Source organism: Epinephelus moara, chromosome 20 (genome assembly GCF_006386435.1).
Source record: "Epinephelus moara isolate mb chromosome 20, YSFRI_EMoa_1.0, whole genome shotgun sequence".
Lineage (NCBI taxonomy): Eukaryota > Metazoa > Chordata > Actinopteri > Perciformes > Serranidae > Epinephelus > Epinephelus moara.
Genome location: NC_065525.1, coordinates 9,651,070 through 9,669,972, shown reverse-complemented (window position 1 = coordinate 9,669,972; position 18,903 = coordinate 9,651,070). Strand labels below are relative to the sequence as shown.

Genomic DNA, 18,903 nt, shown 5'->3' with positions numbered 1-18,903 from the left:
ACAAAATCAAAATCTTTGTGCTGAGCTTATATAACAAAGTATTTATTGGTTTTTAAAACTCTATGACTCAATGTACTGACACCCGTACCAGGATCAAAAGTCCAGTGTGGTTCGAGCTATTCATTGAACATTTCCACAGCGCTACTTTAGTCAGTACAACAACATCATCATGTCATAACATAAATAATGTTCTTCTTATTCATTAATTAACTGCAGTTGATTCTACTGTGCAGTTTTTTATTGATGTTAAGCTACTGTTAATGAAATTTAGCAATTACACATACACATGGTAGGCTTTTAAGGTTAAACATCTGTAGAAAATTTGCTCAATGACAGTGTCTTAGCACTGATCAAACACATAAAGTAGAATTAATTGCAACCAATTAATGAGTAAAAATCAGTTACTCACAAGAAACAGATTAAAAACAAAATAATCACAATCATTTAGCTGAGGCTGAGATATCCTTACTATTATTTCCTACTATGGGTTAAGTTCCACAAACACTGGATCCTACAATTCCTATCTTGCAGCTTGAGCTGTTCTCATGCACTGTTTCTATGTTTTTCTACAAAAACTTATACACCAAAAGTCATGCATATCCTATTTAACTATGAGCCAGTAATGCATGCACAACCCACATATATGGCAAGGCTGTGATTGTAACCAGTGCACTGATGGGAGAAAAGAATAAAGAGGGAAGCAATCTCCTAAAGAGGCAGGTTGGATTGGTCACAAGACATGGGACTTTCTCCCAGAAGACCAGTATTTGGAACCGAGGACCTTTGAGTCATTTTGAGGTACATCACCAGCATGTGTCTTTTCCAAAACCTAACCACAGTAACTTTATTTGCCTAAACTTAACTCCCTAACTTAACGTTAAGTGCATAGCTTTATATTAAGTACAAAGCATCATTTGTGAGGCACAAATTCATAGGATATCATACGAACTGTTGTATGAGGATATGTTATGCAGCCCAATAGCAGCTTTCAAACCTCCAATTTGTAATGTAATTTTGTAGTTTTAACAGAAATTCCAAGTACCATCAGATACCTTCAGGCTTTGGGAATTCAAGAAATACTTCACCCCAAATGACCATTTATATATCAAGTACTCACCATGTGTCACATTGAATTTGAATTTGTGAAGATTTTTTTTTCTTTTTTTTTTCAGAAAGTATTCAATAACAGCAAACATTGTTGATAAATTGGAGTCATTAAGGAGCAAATTTAACAGCAAGATTATATCAAAACATCCGTTTTCAAACTCTTACACAACTTGTTCTGCATAATCTAAATCTCATTTGTCCAGTTGTATGCTTGGTATTTCCCAAACATATTGCATTACCATATCCTCAGCCCTTTCCAACAGGGACTGAAAGTGAAACTTACATACAAATGGTAATTTCGGGAGCGAAGTTTTCCGTTGAGAAACATGTCACGGTCTAATATTTTACAGATGTCGCATGGCCCCACTTCACTGGGTAAAATGATAAGGCCCTGAGATTTGTTGTGAAAATGACATATACTATCTAAACAGTGTTATACACTACAGAGCAGGGGGAAATTGAAAAAAAAAAAAAGTGTCTGAACTGATATCGCCTGTCAAAGTCTGGAGCTGTGAAGATGCATTCATGAAAACTTTGTTTTCTCCATGAATCCACAGGGACGGGGGCACTGCGCTCTACACAGCTTTGAATGATATCAAACATAAGATATGAATAATGGCGTAATTCAGTTGAAATGAGTCTTTCACAAACAGCCCATCAGCAGTAGCAGGCTGTCTCTTTGTGTTGGAGTGTGTAACAGAGAAACGTTGCTCTCTCCTCCAGCTCCCATAGCCCTGAGGAGAGACTTTCCCTTCCTGGAGATTAGGATTAGAGCCATACTAAGTCTGATTGAACACCGCAAAACAGCTCTTTCTGCGTGTGTGTGTGTGTGTGTGTGTGTGTGTGTGTGTGGCTGTGTGTGTTTCTGCAAGTGTGCTGCTCCTCACTGTATGTGTGTGTATGTAAAATATGTGCATATAAGTGGCAGTGTGTGCACGAGGAGATGTCATCGGTGACTGAGCGTCTGCGTGAGATTATGTGTGCTTGTGCATGTCTAAATCAGTCAGTGTGCGTAAGTAGCGAAGGTGCATATTTGAAGATATTGCGCGTGTGTGTGTGTGTGTGTGTGTGTGTGTTTGCACGCACCTACAGTATAAATCTTGTGCAGATTGCAGAGGTACGTGTGATAAAATGTCTGTATGAAGAAGATAATGTGTTAGGATTTGTGCGTGTGTATGTGTGCCAAAGTCATGGTTTGGGAGTTTGCATGTAAATTGTAAAGTGTGTAAGTGACTCAAGCAGTGTGACGAGGATATTATATGTTTATGCTCACATGTGTGTATGTATGTGTATGTAAATGATTTTGTAAGCAGGAGAGAGGAAATATGTGTGTTAAGACAGAATTAGGTGTGTGTGTGTGTGTGTGTGTGTGTGTGTGTGTGTGTGTGTGTGTGTGTGTGTGTGTGCGCACGTGCGCATCAGTGAAAGAGCTGCAGGTCTGTGACAAAAGGCAAAAGATTAGGAGGGAGCAGCGAGGATTTAAGAGTTCCCATTCCGCCATAAATTTGCTCATCTCACCACCACTAGATCAGGCAAATGTTTCCACTGCACTGAAATTATCCTCATTACAAACAAGCATGGTCTTCACTGAGGAAATTATTAAAATACTCACATCAATCTGTCTGTCAAAAACAACTAGCACCCGTTTGCAAGTTCTACAAATTGTGGTATTTCTATTTTAACACAGTATATTGGATGTTTGCCTTTTTAGCATGAGAAACTTTCAGTATGAATTAACTTTGAAAAAACAAGCAAACAACGTTCTGTGCAGCAGTGGGGGAGGGGCTTTAAGGCTCAGCACAAAGTGAAGCGAGTCTCTGCAAATGTATTTCACTGGTGTTTCTTGGGTGTGTTTTTCTTATCCATATTAACTAACCAACACTAATAACGTTACAGACGGCAAAGAACCTGTGCTTTGGAATTTATTGGAATTTAGTATCTAAGAGTATTGGTGTTTCAATATGCAGCATAACCAGTAACATGTCTCTGACAGGTAAATGTAGTTATATACAGTAATGTTTTCCTCTGAAATGTTAAGCAGATTTAACATGAAGAATGAAGACTATCTGATGACTTTGGTGAATGTATTGCTAACCAGGTAACATTGGCTTGGGATACTAGAGTGTAAAGGCATCCACAAGTGGCTTCATACAGTGGGAATACTACACAGTGGATGTGTTAATCGTGAACTGTTCTTTAAATTCTTCATTAGTTTAACCTGTAGCCCTGCAAATTAATGTAGCCAGTTAGTTAAAGACTTGCTCCCTGGCCCCTGCAGGCCTGCCTCGGTGTGCAGCATGCATTAAAGCAGATGAACACAGAGCTTAATCCATTCCTTACATTTTTGCTCTGATATTTTTGGTTTTAGAAAAATGTTTTCCATCATTCTTACTGCACCACCATGTACACCACATCAACATGTGGAGAAATTCAAAATTTGACTGACCTGCCAGCTGTTAAGTTGTAAATGGAAAGTCGCTGTTAATTGGTCGAATGAATTTAGTTTGGTCGCTAATTTGAATAACCAAAAACAACTGTCACTTTGTAAATAATTTCAAATAAATAAAATTCCTTTGGTTGTAAATGTTTTGTCAATGCAGAACTAAATATCACTGAAAGTAAACCTACTTGAAGTGAGAAGATATCATCAGGCTAAAATCTCCTTCAAATAAATGACAAATAAACTACACACATACAGAGAAACATACATTACACCGTTCTGCTTTGATGCTCTTTTTTATGCTCTTGTTCATATTTCCCTCAGTCGCTTATTCATCGTGGTGCAAACATTGTCATCAACAGCACAAAGCATCACTATGGCAACACTACTAACCACTACGCTCTCTGCTTTAAAGTCTCATTTCCAACAATAAAATAAGGTGAAAATAACAGGCTGACAGTGAGGCTCATTATTGTCTGTTTGTTTATGTGTGCCTGTGTGTGCTCCTCAACAATGCCCTGAACTCCACAGAAGATCTAGCAGCTTTCTGCCCCCCAGAGACACACAGAACACATCCTCCGACACTGACAGCATGTCTGCACAACAACACAAGCGTAGTCACCTCCACACAACAACTCCCTTGTTCTTGACCAAGACTGTGAGCCAGAAAAATACTCCTCACAATCACACCATTACCTTCTACAAGACCAAAAGGATACAAGAAGTAGTCCTTGTTTTTTCAACAACAACAAAAAAAAAATCAAAGATTAAACTCATTAGGATACACTGAATAAATTTAGGAACTACAGAATATTATTTTCTTTGGAATTACAATCAGCTATGAGTCAATTCAGCAGCTGTGGAATGGTGTTAACATGAAGCTATACAGTAGTGTCTGTGCTGAATAATATATATATATATATATATATATATATATATATATATGGTAATTTACAGTGGGAGTAAAAGTTCAAATATAATGTCACATTGTTACGTTGCTTCATTGTTACGTTGGTTCAAGTAAAATGATGGTCTGGTTTCAGTGCTATTTGCCATAATGCAACAGAGTAAAACTCAAATTATACTACATAGCTGCAAGGGTCCACACAGCCATTTTATGTTCTCCTTAATTCACAAAATGCATGTCTAAATTTATAAAACTAACCATCTCAAAATTCAATTCAATTAACAGGCTACAATATGCAAAACATTTTGTACAGTCAAGTTGATTTAAATGATGCCTTGGAATATGATGTAAGTGCTCCAACATCAGAGGCATTGCTTCACCTGCACAGTCACATCACAGCATATTCTTCCAAAGTACCAACACCAAGGAAGGCTATATGCAGGACTACACCTAAGCTGTGCTCATGGGTGATCTCTAAGTATGCAATGATTCTTAACAAATACTAGAATACACGGAGGGGCACACTTTAAGGGAAATGACACAAAATCAAGCATGTAAGAATCTGCATTATCTGTACCCTGCTGCATCTGGAGTCTGGTTCTAGCTCACAAAGCTGAGAAATTGTTGTTGAGATAGAGAAGAGAAAAAAAATGGAAACTGACTATGTGCATATGTATACCTGGTGCAGAGCATGTGTGTGTTCTGTCACTTTATATGTGCTCTAAGTGTGCATTTTTGTTAATATGCATGTGGTTTCACAATGTGTGTGTGTGTGTGTGTGTGTGTGTGTGTGTGTGTGTGAGTGAGAGAGAGTGTGTTACTCAGCAGGGCAGTTGTATTTGTTGGGCAAATATACCCCAGATAACAATAAAGACACTCAAAGTGTGTGTGAGTGTGTGTGAGTTACAGCAACACTGAAGGAGTTGGAATGTCAGGGCAGTTGTGTTTGTTGGACAAATACACCCCGGATAATAATATGACAACTCGGTGTGTGTGTGTGTGTGTGTGTGTGTGTGTGTGTGTGTGTGTGAATAGCTATTACAAAACCAGACTCTTTCTCACTCACTCAGTTACACTCTAAGGTGTGACATCATCACCAGGGACACACAAGAGTTTCTCCTAACAAGAGACCAAAATACACTGTGATGATTCTCTGTCCCTCTCCCTCCCTCTGGTAAACAACTCACTTTCTTTCCCTCTTTTTCTTTCTATCCACATATCCTCCTCTCACATAAACTTTCTATTCACTGTTCAAAATATCAATTTCTGGTATTTACCTGTTTCCCCTGTTGCCTTTCTGCCCTCCTGCTTTCACAATTCAACAAAAGTATCTGCATTTCAGTTTCTCACAATACCCCATTAGCCTGCTCTGCTCTGCTCATTTCTTCTGTCCCTCGCACTTTTCCTTTCTGTATGTAAATGATCGTGATCCCACAGTAACCCCGGGAGATGAAAATAGAAAAATATGAATGTTTTCCATCTGTTTTTGAGAGCCAGGCATGCGGAAACATGTATCTCATTACCACATCAGTGCAGAAGTACAAAAAAAACCCAGCCATGCAAATGTTATACTCACCGTAAACATGAGCTGGCATCCTCCCAGTATGTAATCCAGAAAAGTGTAGTCTCTTGTAATCTAAAGAGAGGAGAGTAATAACAGGGCAAAGAAAGAAAACCTTTAACTGTAACCAGCGAGATATGAGGAGAGTATTAAGATTTTAGTAATTTCTGAGAGAAGGAGAGTAGGGATGTTAAGCACTGCATGTGATCAAATCAGTAAAATGGTAACCGTTGTAAATCTCACCAGCCACATACTCGGTTAACTCTGCTACAAGTAACACCGACTGTTGCTATTCTTCTTTTCAGGGTACAGCGTCTGACTAATTGATTGTCTACTTATTCTAACACCACAGACTAGGTAATAAACAACCCAACTAAACACAGCACATTGTAAAAACACATTGTTACCTCTTTTCATAAGCATAATTGTTTTAAAATGACAAAACAGCCCATGTTTTTCTGGTTTAAGGTACCACCAGTGGAGCACCAATTATTATCTTGTTTGAACAAAATTTCTACTCTAATTACAATGAATATTTAGCATGGATTTTCCTGTCATTAGTCTAATCCCAGCCGGCAGCCAACAAATATAATTACTGTATTAGCTGTTTTGTGCATGTGCTGGATGTGTATGTGTAAATGTCTGTATGTGTCTGTACGAAGGCTTGGTCATGACTGTGCGCATGAAAAGAGGAAGAAGGAAAAGAATCAATTATGAAAGCTTGTCATCATATGCACACAGCTTTAATGTCATTCCAATAGCCCTCTAAAGACTCACTGTTCCAGCTTAATGTGTCTTCTGTGGGACTCAAAGCTGCCGCACTAATTAGTTATTCAGAGGGAGTTATGGACACCCGGCAAGAAGTGTGTCAGCTGATCAAAACCACGGTGGTTGAAATAAGGAATAGCTCACGACAGGCTGTGCTATATTGTGATCGTGGAGGGCTGACAACCCCCCTACCTGTGATATAATCACAATATATCACAGCATGGAGTGAGCTATTGCTTTTAACAGTAAGTGTGATGGTTTCCAATTCATGTAAAGAAATAGGCCCTCCTAGTGGCACTTGGAAAACTTGGTGTTTCACCCAGAGCTTTTACATCCTGGATCACACAGAGTATTGTGTGGTTCTCAACCAGGGGTCCGGGAACCCCCAGGGGTCCTCAGGGGGAGTTCTAGGGTTATCCTAGAAAAAAGGTGAATCGTCATATTTTTCACTATTTTATTCACTTGTGAGACCAATGTGGATAAGAGTCATAAGAGTAAATGTTCTGATCTTCTGTTTCACTTCTTCCACAGTTATCTCCTCAACTGCAGTTCCCCACTAGAGAATTTTGGTTTTAATCAAATGTGCATTCATTTAGGGGCCTTTGGGATGAAAAAAATTGAGAACCACTGCCTTGCAAAACCTTAACATATCTTTTTTATTTAAGTTTAATAGCCTAATCTTTGCCTCAACCCCAATATGAACAGAGGTGGGGGCTGTGTTCAGATATAAATATGTCCTTCTTCAATAGGTGCCAAGCAAGGGCTTACAGTACAAGGCAGACACCAATTTCCATGTACAAAGGTGTGAGACCAAATATGCAAAATATAGGAAAACATGACTATTATATTCTTTATGCCTTCATTCTTCACATGCATTCAAAAACTGATCTCATATTGTGTGCTGTATTATTCAGTCTAGTTTGCTTTTTTTCTGAGCACTAGAAATAAAACTAGCCCATACTTTACAACATAGTCCAACTTTTCATTTTCATCAAACAAAAATTACTTAGGATGTTTGTTCTGCCATCTTACAAAGGCACGTAGGTTATCGTATAAAGTGGAGAACTCAAGAACGTGCACTGCTACATCCTGCAAAACCACGCCCATCTGGGTGAGAGACCAAGTTTTTAGAGAGTCCCTGGCTGCCTGCACACAGTGCAGTGTAAGGTAGTTGCTATGCAACGTAATGTTAAGAGCTTAGATATCTCTGCATGTCATCTTTTAGGTTTCAGCAGGGGATTTGTCACCCGCAGATATGCACTACTTAATCCATCCCTCTATATCTAGGCCACCACAGCGGTCAAAACTGACCTGAAATGTTTCCATTTTGTAGCAGTTTGTTAGCTAACTAACTAGATTGTTACGCTAACTTTTCCCCCCTCTCACATGCAAAATTATACTGAATTGTGCAAGGGAATTAGATGTCATTGTCACTGTTATTATACCATGGCTAAGAACAACGAGACTGCTTGGTTTGAGCTATCTGTTTTATAATCATTGATTCTAGGGTAAGATGGGTCATCATGAGCTGACAAGACCTGCAGAGATGTTTTTAAATGTCAACTAAGTTATACTTGTTTCTCCAGCTCCGAATTTTGATGGATATAACTTATCCTACTGATATTCTAAATGGGAATTCACCTTGAACAGACAAGAATCATTTTTAAGTAGCTTAAAACAACATTAGGCAATTTTAATATTAACACTGAATCTAGAGCCGAAACATTTAGTCAGTATGTCGATCAACAAAAAAAGGTTCGACAACTAAAAGTGAAAGCTTCAAACTATGACTCTGCTTTTAAATACTGACATTATCAGTGGATCTATTTGTTTTATTGATCATAAATTACACATTAATTATTGTAATACCGCAACTGTTGATTCTGCAGCAGTACAAGGGTAAAGCTGTCCTACGGCTGATGCAAAAACTCCACAATGAGAGATGCAAGGAGATGATGTGGAAAATGTGATTTACATGTAATTCCACAGGTCTTTGTGCCACACTAATTATAGCCCAACAGTGAGAGTCCTATCACATACGCTATCTGCCCCTCCATCCATCCATCCATCCTCACCTTACATGACTTGACAATGATGATGCCCGAGTTTTTATAATGCTTCTTCTTCTTCTGTTTCTTGGGGTTGATGCAGTCAAACTCCACCTGATGATACAGAAATACGATTGCAGAGAAAAGAAAGATGACAATTGTCAGTAACAGGAAAGAGGAAATTGAGAAATAAAAGTTTATAAGTAGGGGGGAAATGATGGTAAAAGTCGAGATGACAGCACAGGTGTAAAGAGTAGCAGTGAGATGGAAGAAATGAACAGACGACTCAGAGGCTGTGACTTGGATCTGCATGTATTCCACTCGCAGTTACTTCAACTTGACAGTCAAACTTGGAGATGTATTTCAAGCAAATCAAACTACAGTGGTGCGGTATACAGTTCATATTGGAACCTACATGTGTTTAGAAAACATAAATATAGCCTACTGTTTATGAATTCACTTATGGGTTGAACATAAAGATGAAAAAAAAAGAGCTTAGGACTCCCTTTAACACTGTAAGTCACACAAACACACGTTAGATAGTGATGTGTTTGATGAAAAGAGACATTTGAGACATGCACACACACTCAACTCACACTACAGACTCACATGCCTTGAGTCAGCTGGTGATTCATATGACAGGTAGCTCTAAATGCCTTGTCGTGTTACTAGGGCTCAGCTAAAGGTTGTTTTACATCTCAAAAGCACCTCTCATTTTCTCATCCTTCTTTTCACACTGTCTCTCTCTCTCTCTCCATCCCCCATCTTGTTATTTTCTGAGTATGTGTGTGTGTCCCCACATCATTACCACACATGAAGAGACTCAGTGGGAGAACAAGTCATGAGGCTGCTTTGGCACATACACACACGCAGTTACACACGCACAGAGCTACTAATGAATGAATGCTTTTCTGATCCCTGCATCTTTACATCTTTAGCAGACCAGAAATGCAAAAGTGAAAAGAATAAATCTCCATAGTATTTATTCATTAGCAGCTCAGAGCTTAAGACCCAGCCAGTCCTCAGTGGCCACAATGTGTGAATGCAGCAATTCAAATCTGTGTATGTTTATTCCTGAATGCATTTAAACTGTAAATTAGCCAGCACGGGACAGAGTTATGGCCAGTTCAGTGCAGTTAAAACATAAAATAAAACTGCCATCCATTGGCTGATGACAGAGCATGATTCTCATTTATTTTGTGCGAGATCAGATAAATGCTGTTTGGATTTAGAGATGAAATGGTTTATGTTTCAAAATCAAAGCATTAACCTTCTATTCCAAAATGACTCAGCAGCTAAGGTGCAAACTGAATGATGCAGTGGTTTAAATCCAGGTCGTGCTCAGGTCATGCTTTTGCACTGTAGTCACGCTATTCACATTCCCTCTCCGTTTCAAATTAATCTTTTTTCAGTGTATTTTCATTGCATAACAAAAATGGCGGCAGTAGCCCAGTCCATAGGGACTTGGTTCGAGTCCCCGTCCAAACCAAATATGGAGCGTGGACTGGTGGCTGGAGAGGTGCCAGTTCACCTTCTGGGCACTGCTGAGGTGCCCTTGAGCAAGGCACTGAACCCCCTAACCGCTTGGGGCGCCTGTCATGGGCAGCCCCCTCACTCTGACATCTCTCCACTTTGTGCATGTATAGGTCCTGTTTGTGCATGTGTGTGTATTTCGGGCCTGTGTGTTAATGACAACAGAGTGAAAAAATGTATAAAGTATATCAAATTAAAAAAAATAAAAATAATACTGAATAAAAAAAACCCCATATTGACCTCCTCAGATCCCACAGTTCCTAACTTACTGTGTTTAAGTTAGGTGGTTACTCATTCAACATATCTTTGAAAAACTGAGATACACATGATTCAATTGATGCAAACCATTTCAAGATACAATCACCACAGCAGGTGCAATTGACGCCTCACACAAATAAACAGTTACAGAATTAACGGACTGCTAAAGCATCATTTCACATTAGACTCCATGTATTCCAAATGGTTCGCAAACAGATTTCAGCTTACTGAAGGAATGCCTGGGACAGGCGTTTTAGGCTAATTCTACATAATTGGTAAGAGGTAGATAAAGACATATGAAGTAACAGCTAACATTCAGGTTATCCAGGATTTACTGCAATGACACAGAGTTACATACAGATATCTGTCATGGTCTGTCTCTGTGTTCCTCCTCTCCAACCACATATCCCAGGCTCCTTCACTGCCATTTCCCCTCCATTCACCTTTCTGTCCCACCCATCTACACACCTATTCCCACTTTTCCCATCTGTTCTGCTGCTCTGCCTGGCCTTACTCTTGTTCTGCAACCACTGCCCCTACCGTTAATGTGCGTATTGCATGTTGTGGATGTGTTGCATTTTTTTCTGAGGATGTGCACAACCAGTGCTCTAAACTAACTATATCTCCAGCCTTATTCTGCAACTGGGTCCAATCCTTGTCACCCTGTGACAAACAACAGTAACTTGACATGACAAACACACACTTAATGACACTGATGTAAAATAAATTATCTTTTACCTCCACTGAGTTCTGGGCTTCACTCATCTTGGCAACTGTGGTTTGAAACTCTCCTATAAAGTCGTGGCCTCCATCATTATCATAGTCGTAACACAGGACCTGCCATTGTGTAGAACACATCACATCATGTCATCACATTTTCAGTTTTGCATCCAAGTGGTTAGTTTGGTTAGCTTCATTTTTGAGACTCAAGTTGTTATTTCCCTGGATTTTCTTCTCCTTTTCCATGCTGCTCATCCTAAAAGCTCTCTATTCTTGAATGTAAACTTTTATCAAGATAAATAATTGATTACATTTTATATGGACATTTTTGGACGTGATATCACATTTTTAAATCATATCATAGTCCAAACTTTAATTATAAAACAGTATCTGATGACGAAACGTGATCAAATGACTTTTATGCTATTACCAGTCCATAACCATGCAACTTCCTATCCGTCTTTCCATTGTTAAGCTGTGCTGCTAACATTCAATAAAATAGAAATTCTACACAGATAAACCTCTAATGACTAACCTTGATGTTTCTGTCCACATCTCCATTGCAGAGAGAAATAAGCGGCACCGTAAAAGATTTCCACGCTGGATCTAAAGTGTTCTTTATGACCTGAAGTCACAGACACAAAAAGAGGCACATAATCATTGAATTACACAGCAGCAGATATATAATGCAGTTGTAGCCACAGTAGAATTACCTCCACCCGGGGCTGTACACCTATTGTTAAAGTTACAGTGTACAACCTTCTGTAAGACCTGGTTTAGCTGACAATGACAGCTCATGGGTGACAATAATGACAGTAAGGCAAAGGTGCTTTTAATCCCCACTGATGACTCACCTCCGTCCTGTGCACCAGCATCCATTTGCCGTCTTCTCCCTGTTTGTGAAACTCCAGGTAGGGGTCTGACTTCCCAAAGAAGTCCTGCACAAAACAGAGACAGTTTGTTGTAAAGTCTCTTTGAAGATGATTCCTGTTTTATCCTAATGCCTCCTGTCCTCAGGCAAACTGCAACACATGATTTCACTAATGCTTTTAGTAGATTAAATTGCAGTGGTTAGAAATAAATAAACATCATGTTGCACTGAGGAGTCTTTTCTTTCTGTTTAATTAATGTATTTATTAAAAGATACTCTGATCCCCTGCAATGACTGCTTTGTGTTTATCCTGGTGGTTTAACCAGAGGGTGCACAGCAGGCACATAGCAGCATTAGTTCAAATCACAATTCAAGCTGTGCTGCTTCTGACCCGCTGTCATTCTTTACTTCTGCATACACCAGCAGCTACTCCATAGGTCCAACACTGAAAATAACCTGTTATAAAAAGAAATGAAAATCCTGCATGGTTTTCATTTCCAGCTATCTTTGCACCTGATAGCCCATTAGTTGGCGGACAAAGGTGAAGGGTGTGAAAACATTTACTGTAAATGTTTTCTGTGTGGGCTTTGCTTGTGAGTCCTGAAGTAGTATGTGTTTCTCTAAAGTACAGTGTGTGTGTGTGTGTGTGTGTGTGTGGGTCTAACTGCCTACCTTCTTATCCAGTTTACGCCCACTCAGGGTCAAAGTGATGATTCTGTTGTCAGACAGCTCCTGAGCTGTTATCTAAAATAACATTACAGCACAACATTAGCTGCTGCAAAAGAACTGGCAACTATTAACATTCACATCAACATCAGCGGGAACGACAGCAGCAACAGTCGTCAATAACAGTAAAAGCAGTAGCCTTGGCAACTTCTTCATCACCACTGTCATCATCATCAACAAAAGCAAACGTGCAATTATAGTAAACAACAGTGACTGAATCCACATGGACGACTACCTTTGATAATACAGTACAGTGTGTGTTTGTGTGTGTGTGTGTGTATCAATATGAGAGACAGAAAAAAAGTTTAAGATACAGAGAGAGCCACTACTGAGTCATACCGTAATGGATCCTTTGCCAGCTGGCTTCCCATTGGCTAAGATCAACGGTCTGTGAAGTTTCTTATTGGACACAATCTAGAGGACACACAGGACAGGAGACAATTAAGACAAAACACAAAACTAAAAAAAATTAGTTTAAACCAATGAACATCTCTATTCTAGCCTATTATACTTAATGCGGATGTGTGTTCCCAACTATGAGAAATCAATAGCAGGATGTGTGAGCAGATCAGGACCAAGACTTTTGGCTTGAGTTTAATACGGCCGGGAATAGCGACCGTAAGTTTAAAGATAAAACAGCATATAGAATAAACAATTTTTTTTTAGGTCACTACATTTAAAGACAACTTACATTTTGTCATCCTATTCAAGAACCAACTTAAAAGGAGATATAATTCCATACCACTCCCAGTGTACAGACAAATTCTCCCAGGAAGTCATGTTCATAGAGCTGTGTGGCACACTTGTCTTCATCAAACATGGCAAAGCGAAGCTTCTGGATCTCCTCAAAGTGGTAGTCCACTTGAAACTTCACTCCAAACACTGGGTTCAAGTTGTTCACAGCTGTTTCAGTGCGGCTGAGCTACAGGACGAGAAACAAGGAGAGATAAAGACTTTTAAAATCAAACTAGAATCAACACCTCATGTTTGTCTGCCTCTGAGAACCAGTCAAGTCATAGTTACAGTTTTGATCAGTGTCTGTCCAAAGTGATATGTAGCCATGACAGTTGACAATGCTTAAAATAGGCTATGGATTTTGCAGCAAAGAAACTATATATTCTAAAATACGGATGCTTCACACACATCTTTAACCTGACAGCACAGAAGATCTTTACAATCAGCACAGTTTCAATGTGAGCAGCACCCAAGATTAGTGTCACCAATTCAGTATCTGTCCAAATGTTTCCCCTTCTGTTCCTGAGATATGATGTTGAGTAATGGCCAGAAAAGTGTTTTGCAGAACATTATGATGTCACAGTGAAGTTTAACTTCAACCATTCTGATATAAAATGTCATCACTTCACTTCACTTCCAAACTGTTTGTATGTTTTCCTACGAAAAGTAATGCATCCAAATTCATATACTGTATATCCCATGTATTTTGATAAGCTGCAATCATGTGACCAGTGCACTGATGGGAGTAATCAAGGAAGAAGTCCCATCGTGTAAGGAGGCAGGATGGATGGTGGATGGGTCACAAAAACGTTTTCCTGGAGTCACGTGTTTGTAGCTGTGTGAACTTGAGTCATTTCAAAGTACGTCCTTGCCATATTTCTTTTCCTAAACCTAACCACAATAACTTTAAACACATGCAATTCGAGTGGACTGTGGAAGCACCTGTGCACCCAGTGGAATTGTAAGGTTCACCGCAAAAGGCACCAGCAACTATCCATTTCACAAAATCTAACAAGTTTATATCAAATTTGTTTATGTTGAACACCAGTAAACCATAAGTCTTGTCCTGATTGTGATCATACTCAAGTGTGTCATGATTACATGGAAAACAGAGTTACCTGGTTATATCACCCCATTATTCTAACATTAGTGCAGGCTTGTCTCTGACTCCTTTACATCCAGCACCTCTCTGTTATTTCTGTGCTGAGTTGAGGAAGATGAACCCACTTTAGTCTCTGGCTGCCTGGAATCTACTGCATTTAACACTCTGCTGGATTTGGCTTAGCTTATCACCAGTCATGGAATACCAGAGCAACAAGTGATAAAATGTTTACATAACTGCATTACATTACTCAGTGGGGTAATGTAATGCAAAAGCTGTCCAGTGCTGCTGAAACAACATCAAGTGTAGCATCATAGATGTATATTTATAAGTGTCAAGAGGTTGATGTCAAATAAATGCAACACCCTAATGATATTAACACATAAAAAAATGATTTCAGCATTGGTAGGCATGTCATTATTAGCAGTAGGGCTAATTGTTGACCAAACATTAGTTGACCAAAAAGGTTGTTAGTCGGTAAGATTTCATTGGTCACTTAGTCACAGAAAAAACAACAACACGAAACTCTATTAGGAGCTGTGCCTTGTCAATATAAATCAAAACCTACATGACCGTACCATGTGGGAATTTAATTTGAAAGGACAGACACAGGGAAAGGCCACACTCAGCAGACAGGAGTCATGTTACAAACCAATCACAGCTGACAGATAACTTTCCCTTTTTCCATAAATATTCAGTCTGATAAATACGGAAAAGTTGATGATTTTAGTGCAGGAGACTACACAGATCTTAACACCGCTCCCATGGATGATAGGCCAACACATAAACAGTGCCTGGAAGAAGATCAGCTCTGCAATCAGGATTTCAGGTAAAAAGGCTATATGGTGCTTATTAAGGTTGTGTAGTAACCTAAAAGCTGATTTATACTTCTGCGCTGAATCGACGCCGTAGCTATGGCCTAGGCTCCACGTCGACGTAGAGCCTACGCCGTAGCCTGACGTGCACCTCCCCAGAATTGTAACTATGCGTCACGGTGACGCAGACCTCCTGTCTGTTTCTGTATACTGACACCATATCCCTCAGTGGAAACGAAGCTTTTATTTACTTTTTTTCACAGATAAGAAACAATAAATTGTGAAGACAGTAAAGTCTCCACTAAAACAGCATTTTAAGTCTTGTGTGTGACTTATCCTTCAGGGATTTATACTTAGGGATTTATCTTGGCTTCATATGAGCAAAGGAAATCTTATAATTTATACATTGTAAAATGCCATAGACTGGCGCTAATAACGTTGTAACATGTAAGTAGCTACATGCCCATTAGCCAATTAGCACAGTCATTACTGCTTTGCCGACAGCGTAATTCACAGGCGGCTTACTCGGTGTGTCGTGCACTTGTAAAATATAGGCCTATATTAATGACGGTTCATTAGTACGGTTTTGTATTTCTCTATAATATAGCACAGTATTAACAATGTTACTAATACTATTCTTTCTCAGACCTTGAACTCAAACCACTGTGTTTCCCCATCCAAAATATATAATTTAATAATTAATTTAATATTGTAAACATGTGGGCGACTAGTTGGCTAATGGCCCTAAATGACGTCTATTGGTCCACCAGGAATATTCTTAGTCAGGGGTATCCCTAATTAGCAGCTGTTTTTTCAGTCACTTGTACACACTTGTAGTTTTAATGCTAACATGTTCACGGTGACAACAACAATTATATGCTGATAATAATGTTTGCCATGTTGACCGCCTTGGATTAGCATGCTAACATTACCACAAAACACAAAGTATGTTGGTCTTTAGCTGCTCTCTTCCCAACTTAATTGCCAACTTTTTCTGTCTGCCATTGATGCGGGGCAGGTAATGAAAACAGGGTTTGATGAAAGTAAACTATAGTAACACTGACCCAAATGGTACGGTAATAAAAAAATAAAATAAAATAATAAATTAAATTAAATATAACAGGCCATGAGACTGTAAGTGGCACCTTCACGTTACAGAGCCATTTGATTCAATGTTAAAATAATTGAAAAAAGATTATTATGGACTTTAAACATTTTAACCCTAAAGTTAATGTTCTTTGTTCTCAACTACTTTTCCCAGGTGGATCCAGCTTTGAGGTATTACATGTGATGAGTTCTGATGGCCCCCAAAAAAAGCCCGGACGGACGGCACACAGACAGATCAGAGTGTGTGGGTGTCTGTAAGAGCATTGTGAGAGTCATGCTATTTGCTCTTGGTCCTCCAAACCAGGTGGTTGGATGACTAATACTCACTGGCCGTGCTACTCTCCAGTCTGACTCACACTGAACACACTGCATTGTGTGTTTATCCACCATTAGACGAGGTCAGTATACGTCTAGCCTGTCACCACTTCTGAATTTAGGTGAATATAAAAGCCATTTTTGAATGGTCATTCGACTGATAAACTGGAGATGTCAGCCATGAAATGTCACCAATCTGGGACTGAATTACATCAGTCCTTCTGTTGATTAACAGGCACTACACAAAGCACTTTACTTTGTTTGTTGTCATATTCTATTACAGTGTTTGGTGATGAGGGGTTTCAGTGTTTGTAGGTATGTGTTGCTAAATATAAGTAGGCTGATTTGAACCAGTTCACACAGAAAAAAGTGCCATTACCTGGGTTTTGTGATGGTCCTTTCTAGAAGCATGGCACTAATGATAGTAATGTTGGTCAGTAAATTGGTCAGTTGGTCCAACACTTTGATTTGGACCAAAATATCTGGATGGATTGCTGTGAAGTTTGGTGCAGACATCCATGGTACCAAGTGGATGAATCCTACAGATTTTGGTGTCCCTCTGACTTATTCTGACTTATTCTTAAGCTCCATGACTATGTTGATGAACATTTGTTTTAAAGTTAAAGATTTTGAAAATTACTGGATGGTTTGCCAAGAAATTTGACACAGACGTATACACAGGATGGATTGTAATTACTGTGGTGATCCCCTGACCTTTTATTTGGTGCTACTATCTGCTCAAAATTTCACTTTGTCCAAAACATTGGTTTATGACCTAATACCTGCAAAACTAATGACATTCCCATCATCCTCCCATTAGTTAGTGTTTAGTTAAGCATTTTAATATACTAATCTGAGATGGTTAATAAAGTAATTATACCATGCTAATGACAATGTCAACAATGTTCAACATCAACAAATTAGTTATCATAAACATGTAACTACGCTGACAATAAACAATCTGAGAGCACCACTTTGGCTAAGTACAGCCTTACAGAACTGCTAGCATGTAGATTCTTGTTTCCTTACTTAGTGTGTTATGTTAAGTGTCTTTGAGTACTTGGAAAGGTCTTTATAAAGAAAAAAATATTTTACAATAAAAAGGATTATTCTTGTTTCATATTATTTATTTGGAGAGATGAGAAATGGATTTTTCTTATCTATATATGCATTCGTATATTGGTCATTAAACACCCGTTTGGCTTTTTAATGAGTCCAATACTTTGTTTTATTAGCATAGTTTCCAATTGCTCATTTTAAACATGCGTTACATTTGTTATTGCCTAGATTTGCACAGCTTAATTACTTAACTTGTATATGTGTATGTGTATATATATATATATACATACATATATATATATATATATATACATACATATACATACATATATATATATATATACATACATATATATATATATATATATACATACATATACATACATATATATATATATATACATACATATATATATATATATATATACATACATATACATACATATATATATATATATACATACATATATATATATATATATATACATACATATACATACATATATATATATATATACATACATATATATATATATATATATACATACATATACATACATATATATATATATATACATACATATATATATATATATATATACATACATATACATACATATATATATATATATACATACATATATATATATATATATATACATACATATACATACATATATATATATATATACATACATATATATATATATATATATACATACATATACATACATATATATATATATATACATACATATATATATATATATATATACATACATATACATACATATATATATATATATACATACATATATATATATATATATA

The 18,903-nt window shown here is 38.0% G+C and overlaps 2 protein-coding genes across 2 annotated transcripts in view; one reads left to right on the top strand and one right to left on the bottom strand.

The window, feature by feature from the left end:
* LOC126408262 (histone H4) overlaps window positions 1–18,903 on the top strand; it is a 583,921-nt gene that overhangs the window by 486,034 nt on the left and 78,984 nt on the right. The window lies entirely within an intron of this gene.
* Window positions 1–18,903, bottom strand: part of cpne2 (copine II) — an 80,074-nt gene that overhangs the window by 40,078 nt on the left and 21,093 nt on the right. Inside the window, exons 3-10 of the mRNA XM_050073671.1 lie at window positions 13,682–13,861; window positions 13,279–13,353; window positions 12,886–12,957; window positions 12,197–12,280; window positions 11,878–11,967; window positions 11,361–11,459; window positions 8,859–8,945; window positions 6,031–6,090 (exon numbers count right to left, since the gene is read on the bottom strand). Coding sequence (XP_049929628.1) covers window positions 6,031–6,090; window positions 8,859–8,945; window positions 11,361–11,459; window positions 11,878–11,967; window positions 12,197–12,280; window positions 12,886–12,957; window positions 13,279–13,353; window positions 13,682–13,861 — 747 coding nt within the window. The remainder of the gene's footprint in view (window positions 1–6,030; window positions 6,091–8,858; window positions 8,946–11,360; window positions 11,460–11,877; window positions 11,968–12,196; window positions 12,281–12,885; window positions 12,958–13,278; window positions 13,354–13,681; window positions 13,862–18,903) is intronic.